Source organism: Pungitius pungitius, chromosome 8, assembly GCF_949316345.1.
Source record: "Pungitius pungitius chromosome 8, fPunPun2.1, whole genome shotgun sequence".
Lineage (NCBI taxonomy): Eukaryota > Metazoa > Chordata > Actinopteri > Perciformes > Gasterosteidae > Pungitius > Pungitius pungitius.
Window position 1 is genome coordinate 17,701,024 of NC_084907.1, and position 27,568 is coordinate 17,728,591.

General features: G+C 42.9%; 2 protein-coding genes across 4 annotated transcripts in view; both read right to left on the minus strand.

The window, feature by feature from the left end:
* cita (citron rho-interacting serine/threonine kinase a) overlaps window positions 1–25,359 on the minus strand; it is a 34,761-nt gene extending 9,402 nt beyond the window's left edge. The window contains exons 1-34 of one of the 3 annotated variants that reach the window (XM_037490636.2): window positions 25,247–25,359; window positions 24,880–25,002; window positions 24,624–24,765; window positions 24,042–24,217; window positions 23,028–23,129; window positions 20,416–20,558; window positions 19,948–20,041; window positions 19,648–19,854; window positions 19,358–19,511; window positions 17,917–18,106; window positions 13,913–14,018; window positions 13,245–13,388; window positions 12,959–13,078; window positions 10,307–10,477; window positions 10,043–10,096; window positions 9,892–9,945; window positions 9,428–9,568; window positions 9,155–9,280; window positions 8,514–8,609; window positions 8,256–8,372; window positions 7,406–7,515; window positions 6,689–6,863; window positions 4,960–5,157; window positions 4,693–4,746; window positions 4,009–4,206; window positions 3,649–3,842; window positions 3,284–3,419; window positions 2,941–3,045; window positions 2,561–2,701; window positions 2,255–2,362; window positions 1,979–2,171; window positions 1,425–1,586; window positions 728–751; window positions 111–248 (exon numbers count right to left, since the gene is read on the minus strand). In XM_037490636.2, the coding sequence (XP_037346533.2) occupies window positions 111–248; window positions 728–751; window positions 1,425–1,586; window positions 1,979–2,171; window positions 2,255–2,362; window positions 2,561–2,701; window positions 2,941–3,045; window positions 3,284–3,419; window positions 3,649–3,842; window positions 4,009–4,206; window positions 4,693–4,746; window positions 4,960–5,157; window positions 6,689–6,863; window positions 7,406–7,515; window positions 8,256–8,372; window positions 8,514–8,609; window positions 9,155–9,280; window positions 9,428–9,568; window positions 9,892–9,945; window positions 10,043–10,096; window positions 10,307–10,477; window positions 12,959–13,078; window positions 13,245–13,388; window positions 13,913–14,018; window positions 17,917–18,106; window positions 19,358–19,511; window positions 19,648–19,854; window positions 19,948–20,041; window positions 20,416–20,558; window positions 23,028–23,129; window positions 24,042–24,217; window positions 24,624–24,765; window positions 24,880–24,981 (4,375 nt within the window). In that variant the 5' untranslated portion in view covers window positions 24,982–25,002; window positions 25,247–25,359. Of the gene's footprint in view, window positions 1–110; window positions 249–727; window positions 752–1,424; window positions 1,587–1,978; window positions 2,172–2,254; window positions 2,363–2,560; window positions 2,702–2,940; window positions 3,046–3,283; window positions 3,420–3,648; window positions 3,843–4,008; window positions 4,207–4,692; window positions 4,747–4,959; window positions 5,158–6,688; window positions 6,864–7,405; window positions 7,516–8,255; window positions 8,373–8,513; window positions 8,610–9,154; window positions 9,284–9,427; window positions 9,569–9,891; window positions 9,946–10,042; window positions 10,097–10,306; window positions 10,478–12,958; window positions 13,079–13,244; window positions 13,389–13,912; window positions 14,019–17,916; window positions 18,107–19,357; window positions 19,512–19,647; window positions 19,855–19,947; window positions 20,042–20,415; window positions 20,559–23,027; window positions 23,130–24,041; window positions 24,218–24,623; window positions 24,766–24,879; window positions 25,003–25,246 lie in introns of all 3 variants that reach the window. The other 2 variants (XM_037490638.2, XM_037490637.2) reach the window with 2 other exon arrangements.
* Window positions 25,360–25,815: 456 nt separating this feature from the next.
* On the minus strand, window positions 25,816–27,126 carry crybb3 (crystallin, beta B3). Its single transcript, XM_037490640.2, has 5 exons — window positions 27,049–27,126; window positions 26,793–26,908; window positions 26,525–26,657; window positions 26,306–26,448; window positions 25,816–26,181 (listed from the first exon to the last, which is right to left on the minus strand). Exons 1-5 carry the CDS (start codon window positions 27,121–27,123, stop codon window positions 25,893–25,895), a joined length of 756 nt encoding a protein of 251 aa, XP_037346537.1. The 5' UTR covers window positions 27,124–27,126; the 3' UTR covers window positions 25,816–25,892.
* Between the last annotated feature and the right edge of the window lie 442 nt (window positions 27,127–27,568).

Here is a 27,568-nt window from a genome sequence, read left to right on the forward strand (position 1 = left end):
GAAAAAAAGAGTCATTGGTAAGAGGGGGGAGGGGGGGGGGGGTTCAGAGATGATTTGTCTTCTGAAATACCCCATATTCAGTACTACCAGGTACAGTGCTGGAAACTGACCTAGACAAGTAGCAGCCTGTCGTCCAAAATGCACAGTGTCCAGGCAGACGGCACACTTGGCAGCCCTCATGTTGAGGCCCACGGTGAAACGATGAGGGATGTTGTGATGCATTCTCTCTTTCACGCGACGACCGAACTCTGTAACGCAAAGAGTGACGAAGGAGTGGGTCGGGTTACGAGCTACTGAGAGACAACTGTCACACCGGAATATTTTGTTACAGGCTTTAATCATCTGATTCAGTTTTTCTCCAGGCACCAATGACTTCTAATTCAAAAATATTGGGTAAATTCACGTTAGAAGGATACGGATATTATAATTAGAAATCAGATTATGCATGCCAATGACCAAAGCATTACAATGTTTCTGGGTGAAAGGCTATCTAGCCAACCAGATGCTCTCCAGTAATGACTCCAGGAACGATGTTGAAAAAAATAAATAAGAAAGGGAGTACATAAAGTCAAACTTGACTTTGAGGATCAACTCTTTGGTCAAGTCACAGTTAGCGAGACAATAAGACGCAGTATGATCTGCGCATCCGGGTCGGATGTGCAGTACGACATGCATGGAGATGAGCTCATGCATGTGGGATGACACACAATGGTGACTGCTAACTTACTTTCAAAGGTGACCCTCCTCTTTTCTGTGAGGAGCGGAGGGGAGAGACAGAAAGGAGAGAGCAGTCTAACAATAGCAATGTGAACGCGAAGGAACCTGAACTGGGAGGAACCTGAATCACAAAGCAAGTTCAACTTTACCAAGCTACAGTACATGGCCCATCACAGGGCATCATAACTAATGCGGTTAAAGATTAATCTGGTCTGTGAGGTGCGGTGTGACACCCTTCACTTCAAAGTGAATGCAGTATGGTGGTTATTGCCATATAAAAGAGAACGTCATGGTAGACAGCCCTTAATGTAAACCAGTATTACCTGGCTAATCTACTATTCTTACTTCGTGAGACAGGCCTAAGCAGGGTTACAAGGTTAGCAGGATAAATTCACTGTGAAAAAAACTCCAGTGTTTAGTTCAGTCCATGTCACTGGTTTGGAGCAAACTCCAGGTTTAAGATGTGCAGAGTTATCCAACTTCATAATCCTGCTTTGTGAGACAGGCCATAGGAAAACACACACATGAACACACCACATACAAACAAAGTAAGGGAACAGAGAGCTTATTTGGGCTGCAACGGAGAGCATAAGGGTGCACGCTCCTATGGAAGGCACTGTACCGCTTCAGAAGAGTAAATCCTGAGTTCTTCTCAGGCTGATTGGCAACATTGGGTTTACCTGTGTAGTGTGTAATGTGAGACTGACCTTCAGGTGTGGAGGTCTCCTTGCAGCGGGTGGAGGGGTTAAGCAGGCTGCTGGGGTTTGGTTGATGTTCTGGGGATTTGACAATGGCTGACATGAGGATTTGGTGTCGGGCCTGGGCCGGCGTGGAAGGGGCCACATGTTCCTGGGCTTTGAAATGAGCTGCTGTTTCCCCATAAACAAATAAAACAACCTCGTATCAGATCAGCAGCTGGAAATGTCTTGCTCCATTACCAAAAAACCAAAAGATCCTGAAATTAATCTCATAGGACTGGGCAGCTGTGGCGATGGAACAAGATGCTGCCATGGCAACGCTGTTAAAAGATGTCTGGTACAGATAAGCAAGCAGGCAAAATACAGAATTTCCTGTACTTCAATTACAAATCTAACTATGGTGGCATGAGTTTTGATGGACAAAAAATATCTGACTGTCAAAAAACAATTAAAGATTTTAATGATACAAGAACAGCTACGACACGTCATCTCAGTCCTCACTGCCGTTGTCAAAAGACATGAAGCAGATCACATATCTGGTGCTGCCTCACACTGGGACTCACCCTCTTCTCTGAGGGATCGTAGCTCGATCCTCATTTTCTGCAGAGCGTCTTCCAGATCAGCGCATCTCGATCGCTCTTTCTCAAAAGCCAGCTTCATGTCGCCGTACTGCATGGGGACCGCTGGCTGGGCCTGCGGCACCAAAGCCCCGTTAGTCGTGGTTCCGACATCCTCCCGACGACGTCCAAATATGCCCTTTTCAAAGAGGGGACATGTTATTGAAAAACACTTCATCATGAATGAAAGGCTTAAAGCGGTCATAAAATGTTTTCCCAGACCTTCTTTTTTTTAGTGGGCTGGTCCATTTTGGCTTGGAGGAAGTCAATGAGTTTGGTCTGCTGGGAGATCGTCCCCTCCATCTTCACCTTCTCATGGGAGTATACGGCCTACATGAAGGAAAACAAACCTTCAGAGAAGGAAGTGCCTCAGAACACTACCTTAAACGAAATCCCTTTAAGGACTAATTGGGATTTCCTTTATCCTCTCGGTCCCCTGGGAAACGTGGTTATTCTAATATCTAACTAGGAGCCTGTCTCTCCCCGGAGACGGCTGTATTGTATCGCAAAAGGTACTTCATTGAGTACCTGTATATTCTCCAGCTGGTACTCCAAGTCGGTCCGCTCAGTCTTTAGCATGTCGGTCTGGTCCAGGGCGTCCTGCAGGCCTTGGGTGAGGCGGAATATGTGGCTCTTCTGAAGGTCCATCTGCTGCTGCAGCTTTCCTTGCTGTGAGGACATCAGCAGATCTTTGAAGCAGGAAATCTGATTCTAAATCAGCCACATTTCAGGATGGTGGAAAATAACTAAAAAAAAACACACGCCCAAATCCGGAGACTATTTTCAGCCTATTATTTAAAAGGAATTCTATTCAAATTAGTTCCAAGTACATTTATTTAACAAGTTGGCTAAATGAATAAATACATATCATTTAAGCTTAATGAATAATGCTGTGTTTCACTTTCTACCTCCTCCATCAGTCTCTGCTTCAGTTCTCGCTCCGTCTCCAGTTTCTGCTGTAAGCTGCGGGCGTTCATTTCCAGCATGGCGTGCTTCTTCTCAAGATCATTGAGCTGTGAGAACAAGACGAGTTTGTGTTAAATTGTTCAAACCCAAAGTTGAATTCCAACTCCAAAAAACACAAGCGTGGATTTTCTCGCTCAGGGGGAATTTTTTTTGCTGCAGATGGGGATTCAAGTTAAATCATACAGTAACAGTCAAAAGTTTCCACTCTCCTTCTCATTGAATCGAATGAGAAGGTGTGACTGATTTGACTGATAGTGTAAGTAGCAAACAAAAACACTGACTGACCGTGTCGGACAGACTTTCAGCCTTCAGTCGCTGCTCCTTCAAGGCCTGCTGTAAGGCCATTATCTCAGCCTTGTGCTCTTTGACTGCCAGCTCCACTGCCTGGCGAGACTCAGTGCTGCGCTGGTCTGCACGCAGCCTGTGAACAGCAGCATGGAAAGACTTTCAATACATTTTAATGAATGCGCGCACACACACACACACACACACACACACACACACACACACACACACACACACACACACACACACACACACACACACACACACACACACACACACACACACACACACACACACACACACAATGTCATTATCTTTTGTAATAACTGCGCAAGTACGTTTAAGTGTTGATCGTTGTACATCACCTGTTCTGCTTCTCATTGTCCATCAGTCTCTGCAGGTCTCTGGTGCGTCTCTCGGCTTGGCTTTTTTCGTCCTCCAGGGCGCCTCTCCAGGCCTCCCACTGCCTCTCCTTCTCCAGCAACTCGTCATTTAGTGACTCCAGCTCCACCACCTGCTCCTCCAGCATGCTGCATGTGGTCTTCAGGGTCTCAATGTTCTGGGAGGACAAACGAGCAAAAGTGAAGATGAACATCTTTCACAGCTTTTGGGCCAAACTACATGATTAAAGGTGTCTCCTGTACAATATCAGTATAATGAGGCGTAATGCTTAGAAACAGTTATATCTATAACTTTCCACTATTTTTTGTGCGTGTGTGTGTTACCTGCTTCTGGTTGTTGAGATGCATCTCACGGTCAGCCACCTCCCTCCTCAGCCGGTCCACTTCCTGGCTGAGCTGCAGCTGGTCCTCCCTCTCATCAGACGCTTCATCCAGCTGTTTGGACAGATAGAAGTTCTGGCGGTTCAACTCAGCATTCTCCTGACTCAGCTGTGTGAGCTGCTCCTCCAGGTCCGTAATCACCTGATGACACAAAGATAGGTACAGGCGTTAGTCGTTCCATATAGAAGGCAAATGGATTTTTGGGGTCTTGTAACAAAAGACAAATGAGAAAATGCTTCTAAAAAACAATGGTCTTATCAATGTGTACAATGAAGTTACGTCCAAAATGCCAACTACGACACTTGTGTTGGCCATTTAAGATTTAGCAAAAGATGTTTAATCTAGTCAGTCAAATATAAAATAGGATCTCGTTGATGTTTTATTTGAATGGTGACTTGTTAAATGTTTTGCATGCAGTAATCCATGTACACGTTGTTAATGGTAACCCTATGAGCTACAGCAAATATGCATATTGTTTGTTGAATGTGGTTTGTTGCCAAAGGCTTGATTCAGGAGCTTACAATGCTCCATTAGAATGAACGTTAATCACCATCTATTCAAATGTCTTGCGAAATCTTTTGAAAATGGTTTTGCTGCCACTGAAAGCAGACAAAGGACGGCACTTACCGAGCAGCTGTCTCTCAAGGCATCAAACTTGCGCTGAATTTCATCTCTGTGATTCTATGAGAAACCAGAGCAAAAAACTCAACCGCATCAGACAGCTACGTAAAATGACAAAGAATGGTGCTGACTGTATTATTTAAAATAGGCAGAAGACTCAACGCAGCTTTTCCTTCGCTCAGCGTACATAGTACAGCTTACCTACAGCTGGTTATAGCTGAAATGTAGGGGCACCTGTATTTCCACACATGTGCGAGCACATGTTTGTCTTACCCTCAGGGCGGTGATCTCCTCCTCTGCCTCAGCGGTGGTCTCTTCCAGCTCAGTCTTTGCTTGCTGCAGCTGACTCTCGAGGGCCAGACGTGCCGCCTGCAGGCTGCTGATCTGGGATTCGCGCTCTTGCAGGGAGAGGGTCAACTCTGACACCTGTCTCTTGATCTCCATCTTCTCTTCTTCATGTTCTAAGCCCATCTGCGAGGAAACAGGACAACGGTGAATGATGTCTATGTCACAGTACAAATCAGACAGCAGGTATTTGTTTCAGCGTTTCTTTGACCCCCACATTGTAGAATCTTAAGTTAAGTTTACCCTCAATGTAGGACAGCTTGAAATGATTTAACCCACATCTGTCTGATTTGCAGACATGTTATGGTATTGTTTATATGAATTAGAAACTACAACACAACAGAAAAACAACATTGAAGCTACATAATGGCTACTTGGCATCACGTAGGTTTGAACACGTTTCGAAACTCTTCAGGAACTTTCTTAATAACATCTTAAATTGAAGACCAATTAAAAGATCCAAGTAAAGAAATAAAGGTGAAAAAGTATCCAATTAAATGGTTTCTCTGACGTGAAACAAGCTGAATGGGAAGTATAGGAAAAACAACAAAAGGAGATTAATTAGAAGATGTCAAGGGGACACAAATTCAATGAGCATATTTACTAGAAATGCAGGCGCAAATTCTACACAGTGCACAGAGAAGAATAAGAACTCTGGTAATTGGATTTATACAATAGAATAATTTAAGACCTTTTAAAGCCTTTTTAAAGAACGCATCCAAACCCAGTGGTTTGAGTCCCAAAAACTAAATAAAGTACAGACTCATGGAGGTATTCAGCGTCTCCCTATACTTCAGACTATTACAGAGATGGTACAATGGATCTCATCTAAGTATTTATTTTTGTTTGAGAGAGGACAATATGCGTGAGTGTGTTTGCATGTGGGAGTGTAGACAGGCCCGCAATTAGTGCCAATCCGTGTATCACGTCTCAGTGGGGATGAGTGTGTGGAGGTAGAGATATGACATCCAGCCAGCAGGCTGTCTGCTGGTAAGAGCGGCAGACAGCACACCAGGGGGTGAGAGCTCTCAAACAGGCAGAGTGGGGGCGGGAGCATTGTGGGTCTTCAACTACAGCTAAACATTTTTATTTAGCGGAGGTTTTCAAACTGGACGCACCCCAGCTAATGGATTTCATGAGAAATTTCTCAGAACAGGTGGAACACATAGTGCACTTTTTATATGTGTATATATCTGAAACAGGCAAAAGTGAACCTTCATTTTCTTTAATTACATGTAACTTTGATGTATAAATGTAAGACAAATAGCATCTTGCTGATGGATATTTCTGCAGGGTGGCTGCTAGAGAACACGATAAGCTTTAACCCCTGTTAACTATTCACTGCCATGCAACAATGTCCTGCTTTATTTAATGTGGTTAAACATATTCTCACCTGCAAAGTAATTATTGCACCACAGATGAAGGCATAACTGGACCAGCAGGTGCACAGGCTGAGTACAGGCCCAATGGCAATTGTGTAGAGGTGCCACTACAGACCTACGGTAGTTAATTAGCGGGTTTATCTGAAAGGGATCTGAGCTCGCTAGCTGATCGGTTGCATTAATCCCTTTTGTGCATTGTGATGATGCGAGGCTTCGCTAGTTGAAGTGAATTACTTAATCTTAAACCTGGTATCTCTGCGTCCAGTTTCCATTACCTCCCGCAGCCTGCTCTCTAGCTCCAGCAGACGGGTCCTCTTGGTCTGCTCCTGCTGACTCATCTTCTCCAGGTGCTCTTCCAGTTTGGCGTTTTGGGCCTCTAGCTTGCCAGCCTGCGATTCCAAATAGAACTTTTGCTGCCGAAGCTCTGAGATCATCTCCTCCTGAGCTTTCCTGACAAGAATATACCCAAACATATGCGCTATCACTGGCTTGTCTTCTTTCAAAAGAGCAACTCACTTTATGGACAGACACAGAGTCAGTAAACGCTTACATCATACAAACAATACAATATTATTTTTATTTAAAGTACTTATTTCCTAAACTAATATTATTAGAAGCAGCATTTTCTGTAATTGAACCTGTAATGGATTTGTACCAAGCTAAATATACCGTGTGCACACATTGACACATCATATTTAAAGTTGATACATCTCTCAAAATAGTGAACTTGCAGGTCAGAGTGCTCAACAATTATCTTAATCTCATTGTAAAATTGTTAATCTGAGGGCTGAAATTCAGGTGAAGATAGGTTCATGACTACGAGAGTTTTGAGAATGTTGATTGTAGTTAACCTAAAAGATGATACGCATTGCACACGTGGGAGCACAAAGATGCGAGCACTAGGAGCAATTCGAGGCTGGATGGTGACAAAATCAGTGTGGGTGGAGTCACTCATAAAAGCACAGTGGGGGCAGAAGGTCTAGTCAACTCACATATTCTTCTGTGTGTAGATGCTGCTGTTGGCGGCCAGCTTATTAGCCTCTGAAAGCTCAGAGATACGCTGCTCCAGGTTCTTCATTTTGGAATCCATAGCATTCAGGGTCTGTAGGAAGCGGCAAACACAATAACATGGTCACATATCCCAAAAGAGATGCTCCAAGCCTTTTAAATAAAAATTCCAAAGCCCACTAAGAATCATGGTAAACACATATTTCAACAATACCATTTATTTATTACTTGAAAACAGAATGTTATACTTCAGTAAAATCCTATTAGCAACCATTAAGGTGTTGCCTGAATCTTCTACTGGTAACGTCAGATGACTGTCTCTAAAAGCTTCTTAACTGCCTCAATTCTACAACATTAACCAGATTAGGACTTGAGCTTAGGCTTTATAGTGCAACATGAAGTAAATTACAATTTAATCCAAATACACATTCGAATACATTTGAACCACTATAACAAATTACTGTGTGAAGAAACAACATATTGAATGATTCTACCCTTCAAGAAAAATTCCCAGAATTAATTCTGTGGAGAGATAAAAAGTAAAAGCAAGCAACTTCCAGCCATTGAAACTTGGAGAGCAGACTGACTTCCATTAGAAAAAAAAAAAAGAATTGAATTGAAACCGTTTCTACTATTGTTGAAATATTACTAAAAACGATGTTGTTTTAAAAAAAGATAATATGCATTGCTTCTGTTTCTACTGTTGCAGATTTATTCATTACCAACAACTACAGTATTTAATATACAATTTAAATCTCTTTGGTTATTAAAAATCCAATAACAGTAAAAAATGAAGCGGATATCCATCATAAAATGAATGTCAAGTTTCCTTACTGCTTTCTGTTCACTGATGAGTTTGCAATTTTCCCTCGACTCCTCCTCCTGCTGGGCTCTGCGGGCCTCGAGGCTCTCTTTGTCGGCCAGGTCCTCCTTAATTTGGGCCTCCAGAACCTGAAATCAGACAAAACATGCCAATATCCATTCATTTGACAAATTCACACAGGAAGTCTGTAATTATCTAATTTTATAAATCAATCAGGGTGAAAGAAAAGTTTAATGTACAACACAAACACACAGACACAGCTGGCTCACCTTGATCTTATCATCATAAAGCTTCTCCTTTTGAACCAGTTGGGTTTCCATCCGCTGGGCTGTTGACTGGGCATCCCTGAGGTTATCCTCCAGTTCCTGTAGAGTGCAGCATTACAAATATTACTGGAGACATTGAACCAGACAGACGATAACTCAAAATACAATGTAAAGTTCACACATTACGGTTAACCATGCAGCATAGCTCTATTCATTAACCATACGATCACTCAAACAATCACAGTGTTGCCTTATGAAGCCCATGACGGCACAATCAAGTGTAAAACACAATCATTAAAACAGTTTGCAAAACATCAAATGCATTCAAAGAAAAGGAAACAAAAGAACTTGCAGTGAAAAGATGGAAATCCATAAGTCGACTGGAGCGATGCCTGCTCATGTTGAAGCCGGTAAAATCTGTTGTATGTTAAAATCTATTTACGTAATGGCACCGGTAGACGAGTAGCCACTTGAGGGGTCTCAGCTAGCAAAGAGCTCTTCAGAGAGATGTGTGGAGAGCGTTCATGTGTGTGCTAAGATAACTGATGAGGAATACATTGGGAGAGGGCAAGATGAATGGGAGGGGGGGAATTAGGAGTTGAATGGGTCAAAGTATTAGCAAGCCTTATCTCTAGTTCTCTCACCAGGATCTTTTCGGCCATCTGCTGGATCTGCTGGGATTTGGTCTGAATGTCATCTTTCAGCTTGTTCTCCCGCCGCTCCACCATCTCCAGCCTCTTTACCTGGTTCTCCAGGGTCTTCCTGCCCTCCTGCTTACGCACCAAAAACAATAGCGTAGAATAAGAGTAGTGCTAATCACACAGATTAGTGCAGCGGTGAATCAAGGGAAACAGCATTTAACAAAGAAACCGGAATAGTTTTAGCAAAGTTGCAGGACTGTGGGTTTACTTTGGTACCTCGGTCTCTCTCAGGCGGCGCTTTAAAGTGTCGCTGGAGTCGGTCTTGCCTCGCAAACGCTCCAGGTCTCGTTCTAGCCGCTCTTTGGCCTGCCGGACATTCTGCAGCAGCTCAGTGGCCTCTGTGCTTGCTTTCACCGCCTGGGGAGGTCAGGAGGTCAAAGGCTGTTAATAGATCCCAAGACAAACCTCTTGATATGCTTCGCCAACTTCTACCCACTGAGACATTGAAAAAAAAAAGAAAGAAAAGAAAGCTTCTCTACGGAATAAACAGCTACAGCAGACTAAAGAGATATGAAAAACTGCTAAATTCTGTATATTTGAATATAGATATATATATTGTGTTGATCTGCCTCTGCATTATTTAGAAAAGACAACAAATTTACTTTCTCTGAAGAGCAAATTAAATATTCAAAAAATATTTAAATATAGGTTTTCTTATTACATGACAACAATTCATTTACCTTGGACAGTTTGTCCTGGAGCTCCTGGATTTTCACCTGTTGCTCAGAATTGGTCTGAAAACCCAAAGCACAGTGAACTCCATCAGGAAACCATCACGGAAACAACAACAACAGCTCTAAGCATAACGATAAGAAATGACTGATCTGTTACCTTCTCTAGTTTGGAGAGAAGTTCTTCCACATCAGCTTTACCCTGCTCTTTAGCCTGTAAAGCAATGTATACCATGTTGTGGAGACCGATCATAAAAATTATAATCCATCCACTTTATAGAAGTTGCAACCAAAGGAAAAGACAGTACCATACATGTGGCTTTCACAACTTATGGACTCTAATACAAATTTTTGTTTTTCCCAGAGAAGAAGTGAATCCTCTGTCTGTTGACATAACATGACATCATCGCTGGTGCAAACATACCTTCTGGATCCTCTGCTGGTATTCCACAGCTTTCTTCTTGAGTTCCTCACTCGTTACCCTGGAGTCTCTGAGCTCGGACTCGTAGAGGTCGCTGCGGCGCCGGGCAGCGGACAGGTCCTCCTCCAGCTGCCTGATGGTGACCTGCATCTCCTCCAGCTGAGCATGGTACTCCTGAGTCCAGAGACAGCACACGGTGGTCACCAACGTGGGGGAAAACCCGACAGTACATCCATGAACATACCAGAACCAGTTCAGCACCACTGTGCTCGACCACCTGACAGTACTTCCTCTATGCATGTACTTCCTTTATATGACAGGCATGTTGATTATTGAACTGAACAGCTGATTTGCATCATCACTATAATTAATAATTTGAAAGTTGCCCTCATCACACTCATTCTAGCTGGAGACAATAGAAATCTCAAAGGAAGAAACATGTGTACTTTGAAAATATCTTTGCAGTTTTGCGGTTCATAAGAAGATTGCACAACTCTACGTTTTGAGCGATCGCATCTTTTAACAGAGGGTTAGGGTTATTCTGTTTATTCACCTATTTAAGAAGCTGGGGTACGCAGTGGGGTTCTTCCTAGATACATTTTCTGGTGTATTTCAACGTATTCATGTTAAAGATAAACCAAGAGAGCTTGTTTAGAGGAACCAAGCTCTTGGCCAAGGCAACAATTGCTGCAACGCTTTGCAGACACAGATGCACTTCACAAATCTGCTGACTACAGTGATGCAGAGAAACTGCAGTGCACTACAGCAATGGCCGTTTATCACAAAATGTGTCCAACTCAAAGTTAAGGATTACCAGCTGAAGCTGTAGTTGGTAGCTTTGCTCTGCAGAGACAAAAAGTTTAAAAACAATGTTTATAAAAATCTCTGCATAGACAACATGTTGTAGTGCTGTTGGTAAACTCAGCTTTTTGACACTTAAGATTTCGTACCGTGAATAAATGGAGAGGGAACTATAGTTAGTTACATCCAGCTAGTCCATGCTAGAGTTTAAATAAATAAATGACATCATCTCCCCAGAATTCATTCATTCATTCAGTGTGTTTATGTCTGTAAAATATATTTCAAAGTTAAACTTGCAAGAATTATTTTTGGACACCTGCGTCTATTGCACATTTTAGTTTTAAGCACTCATACACATTCATAATGCTTTAGAACAATTATTATAACACATTCTAAAGCCTTTTTAATCACTTAGGTTGAGTGTCAAAATACATTAAGAGTTGCTGGACATTTTATTTTGCATGAAAAATAGTGTATTGAAATTCCCATAGTAATACATTATGAACTGATGAGGTATTATAATCAATGTGAATCAAAGCTACTCCAAGTTGTAATTATTTGTCTTTGGTAGAGTAAAATAATTATTTGAATCGGTTGTATTTGTAGAGATTTACTTAAAGCAAACAGTGGTCACTTGGAGCAACACATAATCCCATTAAACACGTTACTACGGGACTAAAACATTATGCTCTATACATACAATGTATACAAATATATATTTCCGAGTCTTTATTTAAGCAATAAGGTACGAGAGGCTGTACTTTGTCATCCAATAATGTAACGGTTTGGAGGTGTTGTTAGGAACCCTCAAACATTACATTATTGAGTACTGCCTTATTATAACCTTATTGCTTTTATAATATGGTTACCAGTAAAGTTATAAATAGTAAGTAAATAGCTGCCTTTCAGCAAAAATAGTATTAGCCACCAAACGTTGCATTTCAGTAGTATAGAGACAAATAGTCCCCGTACGTGCATGTAAACGGCATTGGGTCCCGCACCATCTCATTCATTCACATCGCTAATGATGTCCACTTAATTGTCCAGTTGTGAAAGCTCTCATTGCCTCAAAACGATCAATTGTGGGATTTACGTTTTATTCGGTGATCGCCACCGAGCTAAAAGCTAAAATGTCAACTAACGATTGCACAAAATCTGACCTGTTGACTTTAAGTGCGCAGTGATAAGAAACGCTCGGGTCAATGTGAGCAGCAACTGTACATCATCGCTCAATAATGCACCCCCCCCCCCACCGTGACTCCCTCTCAACCAATCAGAACGCTGGATTTCATCTACCAGTATTATAAAACCAATTATACAATACTATAACCAAATTCAAAGGAGATTCTTATTCCACAAGTATTACAACACCTTACAGAAATGGGGGTCATAAAAGGAGTCACCTTTTAATTAGCGATTTGAATTAGGAATGTTGGGACAGCAGAGACATACTCTACACGTGTCCTTCCCCCGGGAGGAGGGCGGGCGAATCCCTTGAGTAATGATCAAAGTCTCCCACCCGTTTGTACCTTGCTGGGCTGCCATCTGCAGGGATGACCTTTATGAGGGTGGAGGACAAGGGAGTCCTCCGAGGGGAAGCCCTGCCTGTGTCACACGGACACACTGAGACGAGGATAATCTCAGCCGAGACAGTGTAAAGGAGAAGGAGGTAAGGATGAGACTAGGGCGTAGCGGATGAAGTGCTGAGGCATTTTTCATCATTCACTTCCTTTCAGTATAAAAAGCTTGAAGTGTCAATTAAAAATTATTTTTAAAAATCTCCAACCGCACCATATCATTATTGTAATGAGAGGGAGGCGACAGGGGTTCGGTTGAATGTGAAGATTTACATACTTGCTCTTTAATTTCCTGAAGCTTGTTGCTCTGTTCGCGGATGTCATGCAGCAGCTGCAAGGCCTTGTCATCTTCTCTGGAGACCTCCACACGGGCCTCCTCTAGGCTCCGCTTTAGGCTCTGCAAACACACAGACAGTCTAATGGCTACTGTTCGTCCGAATCAACGTGGATCTCTGAGGTGTTATGGACGGGCGTCACACGCCTTGTGGTTATTATGTAGCATCATTAGGTTTAAACATTCCTTTAAATGCTCCACACAAACACACACTGTTACGATGACTCACACTGCACTCTGTGATGTACGTGGCGAGGTCTTGCTCCAGAACATTTCTCTGAGTCTCGGATGCCTTCAGCTCCACATCCTTCTGGTGGAGCACTGACTCCAGGTCAGTCATTTTACGCTGGAACCTGGAGATCTCCTGCTCCATCTGAATCCACCGGAGAAACACACAATTACCAGTTTCAATTAATTCATTACATTTACACAAGATGTTTATTCCACAGTTTGAGGGTTGGTAGACATGCTGGACAGTCACATTAATGGTTAGAAGATACTGTATGTCCCATTTAAATTGGTTATATAAAATCAACGATAAGGGCACCATCAACAGTAGATTGTGATTATAGCTGAAGTATTTTAAATATTACTCAACCAAGAATGCTTCACAAACATGACTAAGTTGGCTAATTAGAGCAGCACCAGAAGCCTTTTATCAGTCAGTCAGCCAGAATAAACACAGAACGTCTGGTAATAAAACCCACAAATGTTCTCTCTGCTCAAAACAAAGTCGAACACTATTAATTCACACAAATACAATTTAATAGTCTCCAGTGGTCCTGCTCTAATCATCTCTGCCCGCCGTGATTGTGTAAGTCAGTCAAAATAGACTTACTGAAGAAATACTGAAATATAAATACAAGCATTAAAAAAAGGCTTGAAGAACAGACTCACCTTGTGACATTTGTCTTGAGTTTCTTGTAATTCTTTGATTTTAAGATGCAGCTTCTTTTCAATTGAGTTTGTCTTGGCAGGAGAGTTGAGGCCTGCAGACACTGACCTGAGAACAACCACACATTATTTCATTACCATTAATGCCAAACACAAATACGAACTGCCTCATCCGAGCAGCAACTTCAAACATTAAGTTTTGTGTGTTACCAGCGTAGCTCGTGATTAATTGATACACTTCAATGTCCTTTGAGAAAGTTAAAGAAATTAGCGGATATTTTGTTTGAGGAAGCAGGGAATAAAAACATCTCAGATTCTCCAATCAAGCAAGCCCATCAGCTACATCACTGTGACCGAGAGCCACATCATGTGACAGTATTCCATCTTGATTTAATAACAATGCAAACACCCACGCACTGTGGATGAGCAACTGACACTTTCCTTCACGCCAGAAGTACTGAAAGGAATATCACGTCATAACAGTAAGCCTATTGACAATAATAACGCTCAGAGGGTTTTGTAGAAGCATTGCGTTGCATCCAGGACAAAACTGACTGCACGAACCAAACACATGTGGAGACCTGGGAATTCTTGCCGTTTGCCAGAATAAATAATGTGACTGTCGATTTTGTGCTTGTTGATTCACACAGAGCTCTCAGTGGTCCAAAGCACTCATTTCTCTTGTTTACATAAGGCGACAATGTCCCATTTTGTTTCAATTCTTTGGGAGTGATTTAGGGGAAAAAAGTGTTTTTTTTTACCTTTCACCCATAGAAAAGACAAAAATTCTTTCATGAATAGAAGTTCTCTAAATATATTAATGGGTCTGTTCGAATGTCAGTGTTAAAAAGAATCACCAAAGCAAGCACTGCTCCCCTTCGCCTCTACATCAAATCCCCCTGAAACACACACACACAGGTTCAAGGTCTCTCTCTCTCTCTCTCCCAAAAACGGCAGGACCCAAAACGGTCCTTTCCCCAGGAATCTGGATGAATTGAGAGGGCGTTCCAACAAGCGGAGTCTGTTGTCAATTAGAAATTGATGTTAGACATCAGGGGGGGGGGGGGGGGGGGGGGGGGGGGGGGGGGGGGGGGGGGGGGGGGGGGGTACTGTGCAGATAAAACGGCAATTTAAATATCCTCCCCTTCCAACTGTTTCGGCAAACTTCTTGTTATGTGTGCTTCAAATTGAAAACTGGAGCATGTATCGATAACATTTTCACAGAGACGTCGGTAATATTTACTGTGGGCCAAATAGGTAATAAATTATTTTACAAGAGAGAAACGCCAGGCCGCTGCTTTCCTAGCAGAGGAACCGGGTGCTTGTCATGTCTCCGTCAGTGAAGGGAAAATAAATGAATAGCTAGTGCAGACTGAGTTGTTGAAGAGAATCAAAGAGATACAAGGCCTCAGGAAAAAGGCTTTACAGGACCGGGGGAAAATCATACAACACATACATTAACGCAGCAATGCGCTCACTGACGGAAATGCAAACAAATACGCATAATCCTACTCAAGTAGAGATGTAAAAAGAGGTGAAATAACATGGAAGCATAATTTAAAGATTACTAATTTATGATCTTAATTAATTGTGTACCGTAACCAAGCCTATACATGAAACCATGTTGCAGGAACACCGTAGACCAAATGCAGTTGATTACTACGCTTACGGGTGAATACACCTCCTTCAACAGTTTTTTCCAATCGGTGCCGATGGTAAATGTAGTCGATAGAGGCAATAAATTCCTCCAAATGGGCTGTATTGACCGAGAACGCCGACTTTGCAGTTGGACGCATCCTGCAGTGGTGTAGCTGAAAGCTGCTATTTTCAGGTTGGTTTTCTCATCTCTGTGCATGCACCTAGATGCCATTCATACAGAGAACTCCCTTGCTCACATTGCTCGGCTGTGGCCATGCGAGGAGTTGCGGCCGGGAGGAGACTCAGGAGCGTGACCATGTGTCCTCGGAGACACCAAGGCACGGCCAGAAGGCTTTTATTGCTTAATTGATCAGAATATATTCATGTATTTATGTGTCCTCATCAATTAGGAAATTCAACCCAGAGTGAAATGATGTTGTATAGAACCAAATGTGGTGGTTGTAATTAAATAAAAAGCTGTAAATAAATGTATTTTTTCAAAAGATAATTATAATAACACTGTCAAAGTCTGAATAGTAGTGGCCCTAAAGATTTTAATTTTGTCATAATGGGTCAATAGATCAATCTGCTTTGAAGCAAAAACGGGCTCATACATTTTGTCCCATTTTTTGGGGGTTTCTTCTGGGCAAATGGACACTTTGGTGTAACGGCGGCACGGGAAGACGTGCCACAGAGTCATCTAAAACATAACCGTCTTCCAAAGACCACAGATGTCTGAAAAATTGGGTCGTTTGATCCCGAAATTCCACGTCTAGGGAAGATTCTGGCGAAATGGTAGCATTGATGAAATGGCAGTCGACTGGTCACTTGAATAATTAGCGATTTTCCTCCGGGGACTATGAAAATCCACACCATGGCCATCTGGCAGTAACCATGCATCGCGATCTAGTCAGCACTTCTGATCTTGACCAAATATGTTGAAAGATATATGTAAAAAAACAACAACGATATACTGAAACTTGTGAAATGCATATCAAATGAATACATTTCCAAAACATAAAACTAATAGTATCACTTTAAAAAGACAGATTTACATGCCTACATTAAAGCCATTTGTCAAAGATGGTTTTCAGAAACTAAACTACAAACAGCTTTTTATAAATTTGAGGAAAGCTGTTAAGGGGATTTTGTTGTTGAGTTTGACTAATGAACCTTGTATAATGTCAGACGGACAAGTTTATACAGAATGAAAAAAGAGAAAACAGAATAGCAGGAACCCCGAAAATACAAAATCAGAATTTAATTGTACCTGGCTCTAGGTCAATTTTTCTGCATGGTACAGAACCTTATGGCTGCGCATGTATTCATGCACCAGCACACACACACACACACAAATTTGACACATTCCATGAGCTGCGTGCTCTTAATCATGTGCAGCACAGAAAATGACTGGCTTCTCTTGATGGTGCAACAGCAAGGGACAGAGGCATTAGAAGAGGGAGAAAATAAGAAGAGGCGATGAGACGGGTAAAGATGGGGGTGGGGACTGGAAAAAAAAAAAAAAAAAACATCACGGTAGTAACCATAGAAATAGATTCTCTCCCACAATCTGAGCTCTCATCCCTTTCCTTGTCTAATCAGCTAACGCTTTTTCTTCCCGTTCAGTTGCTGCTGCTGTCATGATCCGCAGTCTCCAGGACCATTAACCTGCTGAAGCACTGCCATGGGGGCTGCAGAATTCAAACCAATCCTCTCTTGTGATTATCAGAGGTTATAAGCCAAACACCATTAGGGATAATTACAGCCCCAAAACCCATGCAGTCAGGTGCTTTATATGCTGCACGGTAACAGAGAATGCACAATAACAGCAGCAGAGGGTGGGAGTGTGTGTCTGGGGTTCCACGTCTCAGCAAACCTCATTGACACACTCATCCGCATACCAATCAGCGCCGATGGCAAGATAATGCCAGCTCGCTTCCTCTGGTCCATTCATTTTATCCATCTATGAATCGCATCAACTACGTGCAACCACAAAGCACAAAAAAACAGAAGAAAACAAAAGCACCGGAGATCCGGGGTATCCCTCCCCACCCCTTGCTCCCTGTCAGACACAGCATATGGCCAAACCCATTTTGGCCCCAACAGGCATAACGCTAATGACAGGGACACAACACCAACTGCCCGGGGCTCCACATTAGGTCACCTGAAACATGTTGCCAAAGTAATGGGGAGTCTAACCTCAGAACAGCAGCCAAAGGTAGCACGGGGTCTCTGACCAACAAAGATGCATTAGAGAGGTGTATGCAGGAGATCTATGCATTGACAACATGAAGAAGAGGGGTCGTCTTTGTAAATAGGGGGAAAAAAAGCCAAAGCCAAAGCATGCCAAGTATACTGGTAGCACTTACTCAGTTTTAGCCAATGTTGTCAACGCTCTGCTGAAGAACCATCCTAGAAAGGGAAGATCCTGACCCTGGAAGCCCGCTGGCAGAGCTCCTCGCTGGGCTGCTGGGGCTGGCCGGGGGGCTGCCTGCTCCGGCTCCTCAAAATTAGAGGTGTCATCTTCAGCGTGCAACGCAGGAACGAAAGGCGGGAGAACTGCAGGAGAAAGGATGGAGTCAGAGAGGGCAGGGAAAGGGGGGGGGGGGGGGTCGAAGCAGCAACGAACAAAGTAGTACAAATGAAATGTAAAAAAACAAAAAAATTCAAAACACAACAAGGAGAAAGGGGAGAGAAAGGGAGCAAGGCGGACCGCTGCTGTGGGAGCCTATAGTGCGGTAAGTCGCGCGTTGATGCACATGCTGCCCCTCTGTCTGTGTCTCCCTCCCTCCCTCCCTTTTGCTCTCTCTCTCCCTCTCACACACATGCTCACCCGCTCTCCCTCACTGCAGCAGAGCAAGCTAATCAGCTGGAGCCATGGCTGAGGTAAAAAGCTCTATTTGTGTCCAACTATCAATAAACCATTTCTATATCTATCATACAAATAATGCAAATATATTTAATCAGCTTTTATTTTCAGCTTTTTTCTCTAATCAAAAGGAATGAAATCAATAAGAATTTTATAAAATCGAATAAATCTTTAAAGACACATACGAGCACAAACAGCTCCTGCGCTCTAAACACTGATAACAATGAGGATTTTGAACAAACAATTAGTCATTAATATTCAGTGTTGATCAGAATATTATAACTGGAAAACAGCTCAGAGGAAATGGCCAGCATGGTGATGTTTGATAATCGCTCCAGAATCACTAAAAGGAAGGTTTATGCATCCCAAGACACAAGATGTTCCTCTGCTAAACAAACCAAACACTCATCACGGATGCAGCTCCACGCGTGTGCATTACAGAACACTTGCCACTGAAAATGTCCACTGGTCCCAATGTTATGGGTGTGTTTTACCAGGTGAAAATGTTCCACTGTCCTTTGGTGCAGTCTCAGATTTGGCTGGCAACAAGGATGACCAAGAAATGCACACACGTACATTTCCCCCATGCGGGGAGCGTTAAAAGATCTGCGCTGCGTCTGTTCAGACGCAGATGAGTTGCAGATCTTAAATCTGTCTGCCTCGCTTCTTGCCTCTGCCTTCCTCCCGTTGCACTCAGCAAAGAGCTGGCCTGCTGCCAGCGTCACGCAGAATCTCATTATTTCACTACAGACTACAAAAAATGACAGCGCAATTGTTGTGTATGTGCAGCCGCACGTGAGCGCCTACAACGCACATATGTATAAAATTTACATTTGAGGATCGTCAATGTACCACCTGTCCAGCAGCGTGATTGCAGCAACGCCCGTCATTCTGATCTGAATTGAGCATTGGAAAGTCTAAAGTGAGAGGAATCTCTTCACCTTGTCTCAAGTGGTTCCAGTCCACACTGGAGAAGAAGGAGTGACAGCGGAGTCCCTGGAAATCCAGTCGCTCTTTGGCTGCACAGAGCAAGTTCTGCAGCAGGTCTACAAACGGCTTACTGGCCCGCGGCTCTTCTGGAAGCTTAAGGAACCGCTGGTGGGAAAAACATGGACAACGATTTTAATGATGACGCCTCGGAGTGATAAGGGATTACTTCAGGTAAAATCAGACTGCAGACCGTGACGGATCAGATACAACCGGCCACCAGTCGAGGTGCCCGTCTACCTACGTGGAAGTTAAGGATGTTGTGAATGGTCTTGGCTGAGGTAGCACCAGAAAAAGGCGACCTGGCGTAGATCATCTCATACGCCATGACCCCGAGGGACCACCAATCACACTCGACCCCGTAGGTGCTCTGAAAGCCCCCATTGCTGGCTGCCAAGACCTCTGGGGAGAGGAAGTCTGGGATCCCAACAGGCACTGTGGGAACTAACACCTGGAAACGTGTTAAGAAAAAGAAAAACAATGAGTCACCGACCAAGCATCCTGAAGTCGGGAATACGCTGAGCGAACCCTGTAATCTTCTTACGGTTTTGTTTGCGGTCAGCGTGGCAGCTGATCCAAAGTCTGCCAGCTTAATGTGACCGGTCCGATCAATGAGAACGTTCTCAGGCTTGACGTCTCTGCAAGTGGAACGTTTAGAAGACATTTGACAGTGTTTATACAGAGCCATAATATGTCTACTGCTCTGCTGATAATTGAATACATTTGTAAACTCCAGCAATGTTTTTGTGTTACATAAGAGCACACTGAGTGCTCCAGGTTAAATGACTGCTACATTTATAATTTCCAGTTCATCTTTTCCTGAATCATGTGCATTTGGCCTAGTGGAAACAAAAGGTAAACCAAGAGTGACATTTAGCGAGGATGTACGAGTATGGATAGCACCTTTGTATCTCTGGCCCTATTTCCAGAACTCTATTATTCCTCAAATTCTTCCTCAAGAGACGTCAAGAACTCATCAATGAGAGGTTGAATTTGGGGGCTGGCATCTTACCTGTGAACATATCCCAGCTGGTGGACAGCATGAATGGCCTCCACCAGCTCAGCCAAGTAGAACTGAGACATGGACTCATCAAACTGATCCTCGTATCGGTTTAGCAGGGACATCAGGTCACCGCCTGGCAAGTACTCCATCGCCTGAAGACACATTTGTATGCAGTCATTAACTGGCAGTATAAAACTATGGTTGGAACTTGCAATTCAATTGAATGCGGGGATGAAGGTGACTTAAATGAAGAGGTAGCCCACGTTGTTGAAACATTCATGACTGTCTAACAATCAGGACTATATATAGAAAAATAGGGCAACAAGTGTAGGGCCATGTGTGTCTGAGCTCACATCAAAGCTCTATTTCAGCTACAGCTTCTAGGATGGCTCTCTTTATTATGGATTTAGTTATGTAACACTGAATACTATTGGAGATTCATCTGTTGTTCTGCAGTCAGAGGATTTGGTCTTTGAAAAGGTATAAAAACCCCAACAATAACGGGAACATCCTTGGGTGTCTGTGGTCATGGGCTATAACAAGACACAGTGTACAGTCGCAGCCATTGCCACAACAAGACCACATCAAAAATACATCTAACTAAGCATGTTTAAAGTCGGGGAAACACAAATCAATCTCGGCCCTGTTCTTTTTTCTGCCGCCTGCATCCTGAGATGAAAAGCATTGGTGTGGCTGTTTTGAGCTATATGTGCCAACCATACAGCCACAACAAGCCAGAGCCTCTGGTGCATGAATGGTCGGCCAGTCTGAATGAACAGGAGCATTCTCCAGTGTTACCTAGCAACAGGGAGACTGGGTTCCTCTCTGACACACGGATAAAGATGGATGCTTTGTATTTTCCTCCATGCTCAGTTAGGGAGCAGGGGGAGACAGAGGGGGAGTGAAAAGAGAGGACAAGAAAAAACGGTGACATGAAGGAAGGTGTAAGGAGAGGCTGAGTGAAGGAAAAACAAAAGGCCGGTATACCACATTGGGCAGGAACAGGCAAGAAAGGCTCCTTTTCTGCTCCCTAAGCCGGTCTAACGTTCTATCAGGGAAGATATAGATTCTCTGTGAGGTTTACAGCCTTCACTGAACATTCCCTCCGAGGAGAACATTTACACTGTGCTACACGTCAGGACAGACTATTTAAAGGACACTAACAATCTGAGAAATATGCCTGGTGACCTCCTCAAGGGGGGTGATCATCATTCAATAGATTCGCCTTAAGTTCAGAGATTCAGAGGGTGTCTCACCAATAAGTGAAACACACAAAGCTTTGGGGAAACTGTGAGGTCAGCTTGACTTGACTTTTTTTCCCCCACAGTTGTAGTTTCTTGAATGTCATATAAATGTTATTAGCTACTAAATCACAGTTTAAACAACAACAAAAACGACAATGACAGCACCAGCCAAGCCAAAACGCTGCAGCACTTCAGGGGTTCTGTCCTGCGGAGTGGCCAACATTGAACAATGTTGTTAATCCGAAAAGAAACCCTGGTGCTTCTTGTGTGTACTGGTAGTCAGACTGCAGGCTGACACCATGCTACAACACAATCATGAAGTTGCTGGAAGGTGATTTTCTGTAGAAGCCCTCTGCTTCAAAGCATTTCTTCTACATACAAGTTGTTCCTTTCAGAGCTCAATTCAGATCCCTTCCTTTAGCAGCGCATGCACTATTCTGACTGATCTTTACTGTTCTAATAGTCATGTTAGGAAAAGGGAAACGCTCCAACGAAGTTTTCCCCCACACACAGCTCTTTGTAATCTGCACTGTACTATGTGCATAAAACACTTATATGAATATAAAACCAAACAAGAGGTTGTGGAATCAGTTATCTTACACATTTGAGCTGAAACAAACACAGCTTGGCCCGGGCGGCAGTGTTGGAAAGTGTATTTTTTACATTTGAAGAAAATAAGCCATTTTGCCTGAACAAACTCTTTGTTTAGTTGATAGGTAAAAAGGTCCTGACCATCCTTTTACTCTCACCTACTGTAGATGGGCTTTTGATGGCAAAAAGACAAAAAGATGTTCCAAAATGCTGTTGAATTGAATATATATGGAAAGTTCTGTACCCACACTGTCAAGACAACATTGGAGAGTATGATTTGAATACTAATAAATATCAATGGATAAGAATGACATAGCAAATAGTATTAACAGACACCACCGGAAGGATGAGTGGCTGAGTTAAATAAATATAATTAATAAAGTGAACAACTCAATCCATGTGGCAACATTAAAAACTATTCTCTTTAGAATATGTATGGAATGGGAGAATTGCACCCCCGTCTGGTTCAGTTTAGTGCAAGAAATTCATTCAGAAAAATAATAAACACAAAAAACAATGGTTGGGCTAGGGACTGCAGCTTTTGTTGTTAGTATAATTCTTAGTTACTAACTTAAGTACCCTCAGACCTGCAGTGCACCATAAAGGTCTGTCACGAGCCTGAATATTAAAATGTATAATACACATACCAAGTACCAGCATGTGTTTGCTTGGCATGTTTATAACAATATTACTCCCTTTTTGCCTGTGGCAGCTTTCATGATGATCTTTGTAAAATGTTAGATTCGGTCCAGCCTCAGGATGAGACAAAAAGAGCTGCAGTCTCACCAGATAGACATGTTCTTTATCCTGGAAGGCGTAGAGCAGTTGAGGGATCCAAGGACTGCTGTTCAGACCCAAGATCTTGCGCTCCTCCTCATGAAAAACCACCTGAGAAGAGTCACAAAGGCCATTAGTATAAAGGCAATAGCACTGCTGCACAAATTTGTTATTCTTAGAAGTGTTTTAATCACATAAATTCACGCGGCTGAAAAACTTAAAAGCTACCACTTTTAGGGTTTAATCAGGGTTTACATGTAAAATATCTTAAATAAACTGTGGCCAGATTCACACATTTTGAGTTCATGCCCTTCTTTCCTTGCTTCAATTATTGGAAGTTTTTTTTATGTGGGAAGTGACAGGTGGCTTGCAGAAAAGAGGTTTCTTGCTCATCCAAGTTATTGGTTGTATTGCTCATTTCAGATCCCTTCCTGTCACGTCTAGTGTCATGTCACATTCTGACTACTCTATTAGTCACAGAGCCCAGCTGTGAGATAAGGTACCCAAATGTGTTATGTTGTTTGTCACCCTTCAGCAGCCTCCAGTGGGCATTTTTCAGATTGCAAATTTTGACAACAAATGCAGAAGGAAAGCGACTTCATTCTCTGCTCAGGTAAACACTTCATCTTTACACAGCGAATCATCTTTGCAGCTATAACAATGCTCTGAATATCACAAACAGCAAACCTTTAATTACCTTTTAGAATTACTTATAATGGTTGAAAGAACCGTTAAGACAAAAACGTTCTTAACATCAGAGACTTTGACTTTACGTCACCGCACAAAGAACCCCGTTAGGAATCAGGAATAAGTTTAACTACAGCGATGTGTCTCAATGGGACACGAAAATATGACAACTCTGAATGCCTCAAATTAAAAACACCTCAAAAAGGAGTTCACATATAAATATAATTGGTATAAAATGTCTATTATGTGGCCTAGCCGAATGATTGATGAAAAAAATAAAAGAGAAAAACAGATTTCCATAATGACGTTTTTATGATTTACCGCTCAGTTACTTACATTTCCTTGAGAGCGTAAAACGTCCTTATCCATGACCTTTAGTGCACACACATCCCCAGTGGCCTTCTCGCGGACTACTTGGACTTCGCCATAGCGGCCACGACCCACCACCGCTCGCAGTTCAAAGTCATCAGCCCCCGGCTGCATAGACCGCAGTTCTGAGACCACTTCTGAAACTGTTTCACAAACACACACAAACGCACTGAGATTTTTCCACACACAGTTTCTGAGAAATTAATGTAAAGTAAAGTTTTTAGGATGTAAACTTACAATACAGTACATACATACCAAAAACAAACAAACAGAATCTAACACACACGCAAACTTGGTATTAGGTTTAAATAAATTCCATCTGAACCCTGTAGTCACTAATTGTGACATGTGAATTATAATGATCTCTTTCAAAACATCTGGCTAGTATTAACGGTATTAAATGCAAAAGAAGAAAGTATTCATGTTTAAAGTTGCACTAACTACCATCAAGTGATCAATGCAGACTGTACCAAGGCATTGGATTTGAATATATTAGATAGGCCTAAAGAAACAAATCAATCCCACAAAATATGTCAAATGTATGCTCACACTTATGGACAAAATGTGCCACATGGTGTATCTTCATCAGCTCTGGGGAGATGCACTCTTCGTAGAGCAGCAGGAGAGCCTCCAGGAACTCCTCCCGGCCTAAGCTGCACTCTCCCCGCTGCCCGTTCAGGCAGACGCGACCCTGCGGGACAACGCGCAGGAAACGGAAGTCAGCCTCTGACAGTTTAGAGGAGACTCCCTTGATGCGGCATAAGATGATGCATAATGCACATCGTCGGGACGTGAGAGATCATACCTGAAACACTTGGTTGAGTCGCGAGCTGCGGATGGTCAGAGGGTCCGCGGAGGACGGCAGCGTCTTCATGTTGCCCTGATTTACGAATTTAAACTTCAACATGGCTTCGTAACAAAAGACAACCTGAGCGAGGGACCAAAAGAGTAACGTTAGGTCGAATTGAAAGGAAGTCACTTAACGTGTGCAAGTTAAAGGTAAAAGAAAGTGTTAAAGGGTATTGAAAACTGTCAAAAACCGACCACAGCGCGTCCGTTTAGCGTGCTAAGTTGACGCTAGCTAGCTCCGTTACGAGGACGTTGACGCAACTGTTATGCCGTTCGGTTACATTTACAGAGACTTAACGGTACACTGGTTCGAGGTTACTCACCGAACTGCCATTAAATAAATTATAATGTAGCTTTTAATATAACGTTACACAGTGACATGCTAAGAGCACACTGTTTTCCTCGACAGTTTCCGGTAAACTTTCAAATTTTGCGCGTTCGCCGCCTCCCTCCCTCGCGTGCATAATAAGGGTGGCGTGTGATTGGATCACTGGAATCTTCTGGGCGGGTCCTGCTGCTGATCTGAACCAATGACTGATGTTTTGGACGCGTCCCTCTTCAAAGTGACAATTACAGTACTGTATATTACATGTAAAGGATTTTAAAGAGATATTAAAACACAGCCTCTTTGCTGATTCATAATTCAGACCTGCCATCTTCCCTTTTTAAAAACGCTCAATGAAATATAACTGTCAAATATATTTTTAATAACAGCAATAAAACAATGAAACAGGCCCCAAGAGTCATCACAAGCCTGTGAATCAAACCCATTCCTTATAACTTGCAATAATTTGCAGATAACCAAAATCAGGGCCAAAAACTTTTATTTCCAACACAGGTTTCATTTTTGTCAGTCACAGTTTTTCAAAATGTTGTGGTCAAATATTCTAGACTAACAGTTTGCTTAGTGGAGAGACCAGGGACTGGCCAGCTGCCTTTAGGCTGCCCCAGGAGGTGCTGGTGTTAAGGTTATTGTTGAGTTTTGGATTTGGGGTTGGGAGCAGGGTTAGGATTTGGAGTAGGTTTTGGGTTGGGAGTTGGGCTGGGAAGTGGGTTGGGGGTGGGAGCGGGATTGGGATTGGGAGGTGTAGGGGCAGGGGCAATATAGCACCCTCTCTTGTGCCACTGCATGTCCCGCACACGTCGGACGGACTGGATCTGAGGTGCAGTGGCTCCCCAATCGTTCCAGTGCTTGAACTCTCCATGCTCAAACACATACTGGCTTCCTCTGTAGCCTGGATACATGTATCCTACCCACCTTCAGGGGGCAGAGAAAGAGCAGTATGTTACATTATCTTCAAAAACGTAACTACAGCAAAGCGATTCCATTAATTGTAAAAAAAAAAGAAGAAAAAAAAAGGTTTAGCACGGTTACAGCTTACGTTCCACTGATAGCCTTGGCACTGGCCACACGGTCTTGGAAACCATAAGCCCAGAGACTGGGGACGTCATCATCAACAATCTCCATCTTTCTACTCTCAAACCCTGGATTCTCAAACAAGTGCAGCTTATGATCTGCACTGTCCTGAAGGGGGAAAACGTAGGTTTGAGCATGTTTGTCAGGATGTTACATCTGCTCATATTGCACTGACAGCACTGACCACTTTCAGGGGCCTGAATGAGCTCAGGCTGTAGATACTCAGGCAGTTGGTCCAGGTGCTCCAACGAGGATACTCTCCTTTCTCCAGCACGAACTGCTCCCCTGCAAAATCTGGACGCTCAAACCCCACCCACCTGAAGGTTTTAAAAAATAGCAGAATGTATGAATACACACAGTAGCCTTTAATCAAGGGTAACAACTAGAAAACAGTATGTAGATGCAGTAAAATAACATACTGTAACTCAATAGAGAAAAGCTTTATTACTCACGGTCCAGACTCCACAATAATCGAGCCAATTTTCTGCGTCTTCTCCGACACATCTTTACATTCACCGGACAACTCCAACTTCTTTCCCCGAAAGTTCTCAAACTCAAAAGCCGCCAACTGCAAAACAGATGGAGTTGGACGATGTGTTCACAACTGCACCATCGGCATCCTTCCAATGCATGGTTTTCTATCTTTTAAACGCATGTAGTCATTTGCGTGCTAAATGATTCTAGAAAAGTTTTTGTTCCATTAGGTACCTTATATGTGGCTCCGGCCCCTCCTTGGCCCTTCTCTGCAGGCAGCTGGTCTGGGTTCCCTTGCTGATCTGTCATTTTGCTTCTTCCAAGCACAGCATGCACAAAGCACAGGATTTTTGACATTCGGTTAAATTTATAGAGAAACACTGTAATAATCAAGACCTTAAAAACTCTCAGATCCTAGTTGTGTCTGTTGTCTAAGTTATTTTAAAATAACAAATATTAGTGCACACACCAGATGCTACCTAAGAACGATTTGGAATCAGATAGAATGCAGGAAAGGAGAGAGAAAAAGAGGCCTTTCGGAGAGAGGGAATAAGCTTATTTTTTACCTGGATGGCTTGTGCTTCACTGCACCACGTAAATGCCACGCTCTCAGTCTTTCCCTTTTCTTTTCTCTGTTTCTTGTCCGTCTCGGTGTTGAGGGTGCGGGTGAGTGTGGAGGCCGGGCGAGCGATCGTTGGAGGCCAGCGGGGGTATTTATGGTTTATTTCTGACCACAGCAGCAAAAAGCCTGTTG

What these genes read in the sequence shown, in the direction of transcription:
- crybb3 (XM_037490640.2), bottom strand. Translation starts at nt 27,123, where the DNA reads ATGACAGATCAGCAAGGGAACCCAGACCAGCTGCCTGCAGAGAAGGGC. An exon ending in GGGCCGGAGCCACATATAAG is followed by an intron (nt 26,909 to 27,048) that starts GTACCTAATGGA and finishes TCTGTTTTGCAG; the next exon opens with TTGGCGGCTTTTGAGTTTGA. An exon ending in CATTCAGGCCCCTGAAAGTG is followed by an intron (nt 26,449 to 26,524) that starts GTCAGTGCTGTC and finishes TTCCCCCTTCAG; the next exon opens with GACAGTGCAGATCATAAGCT.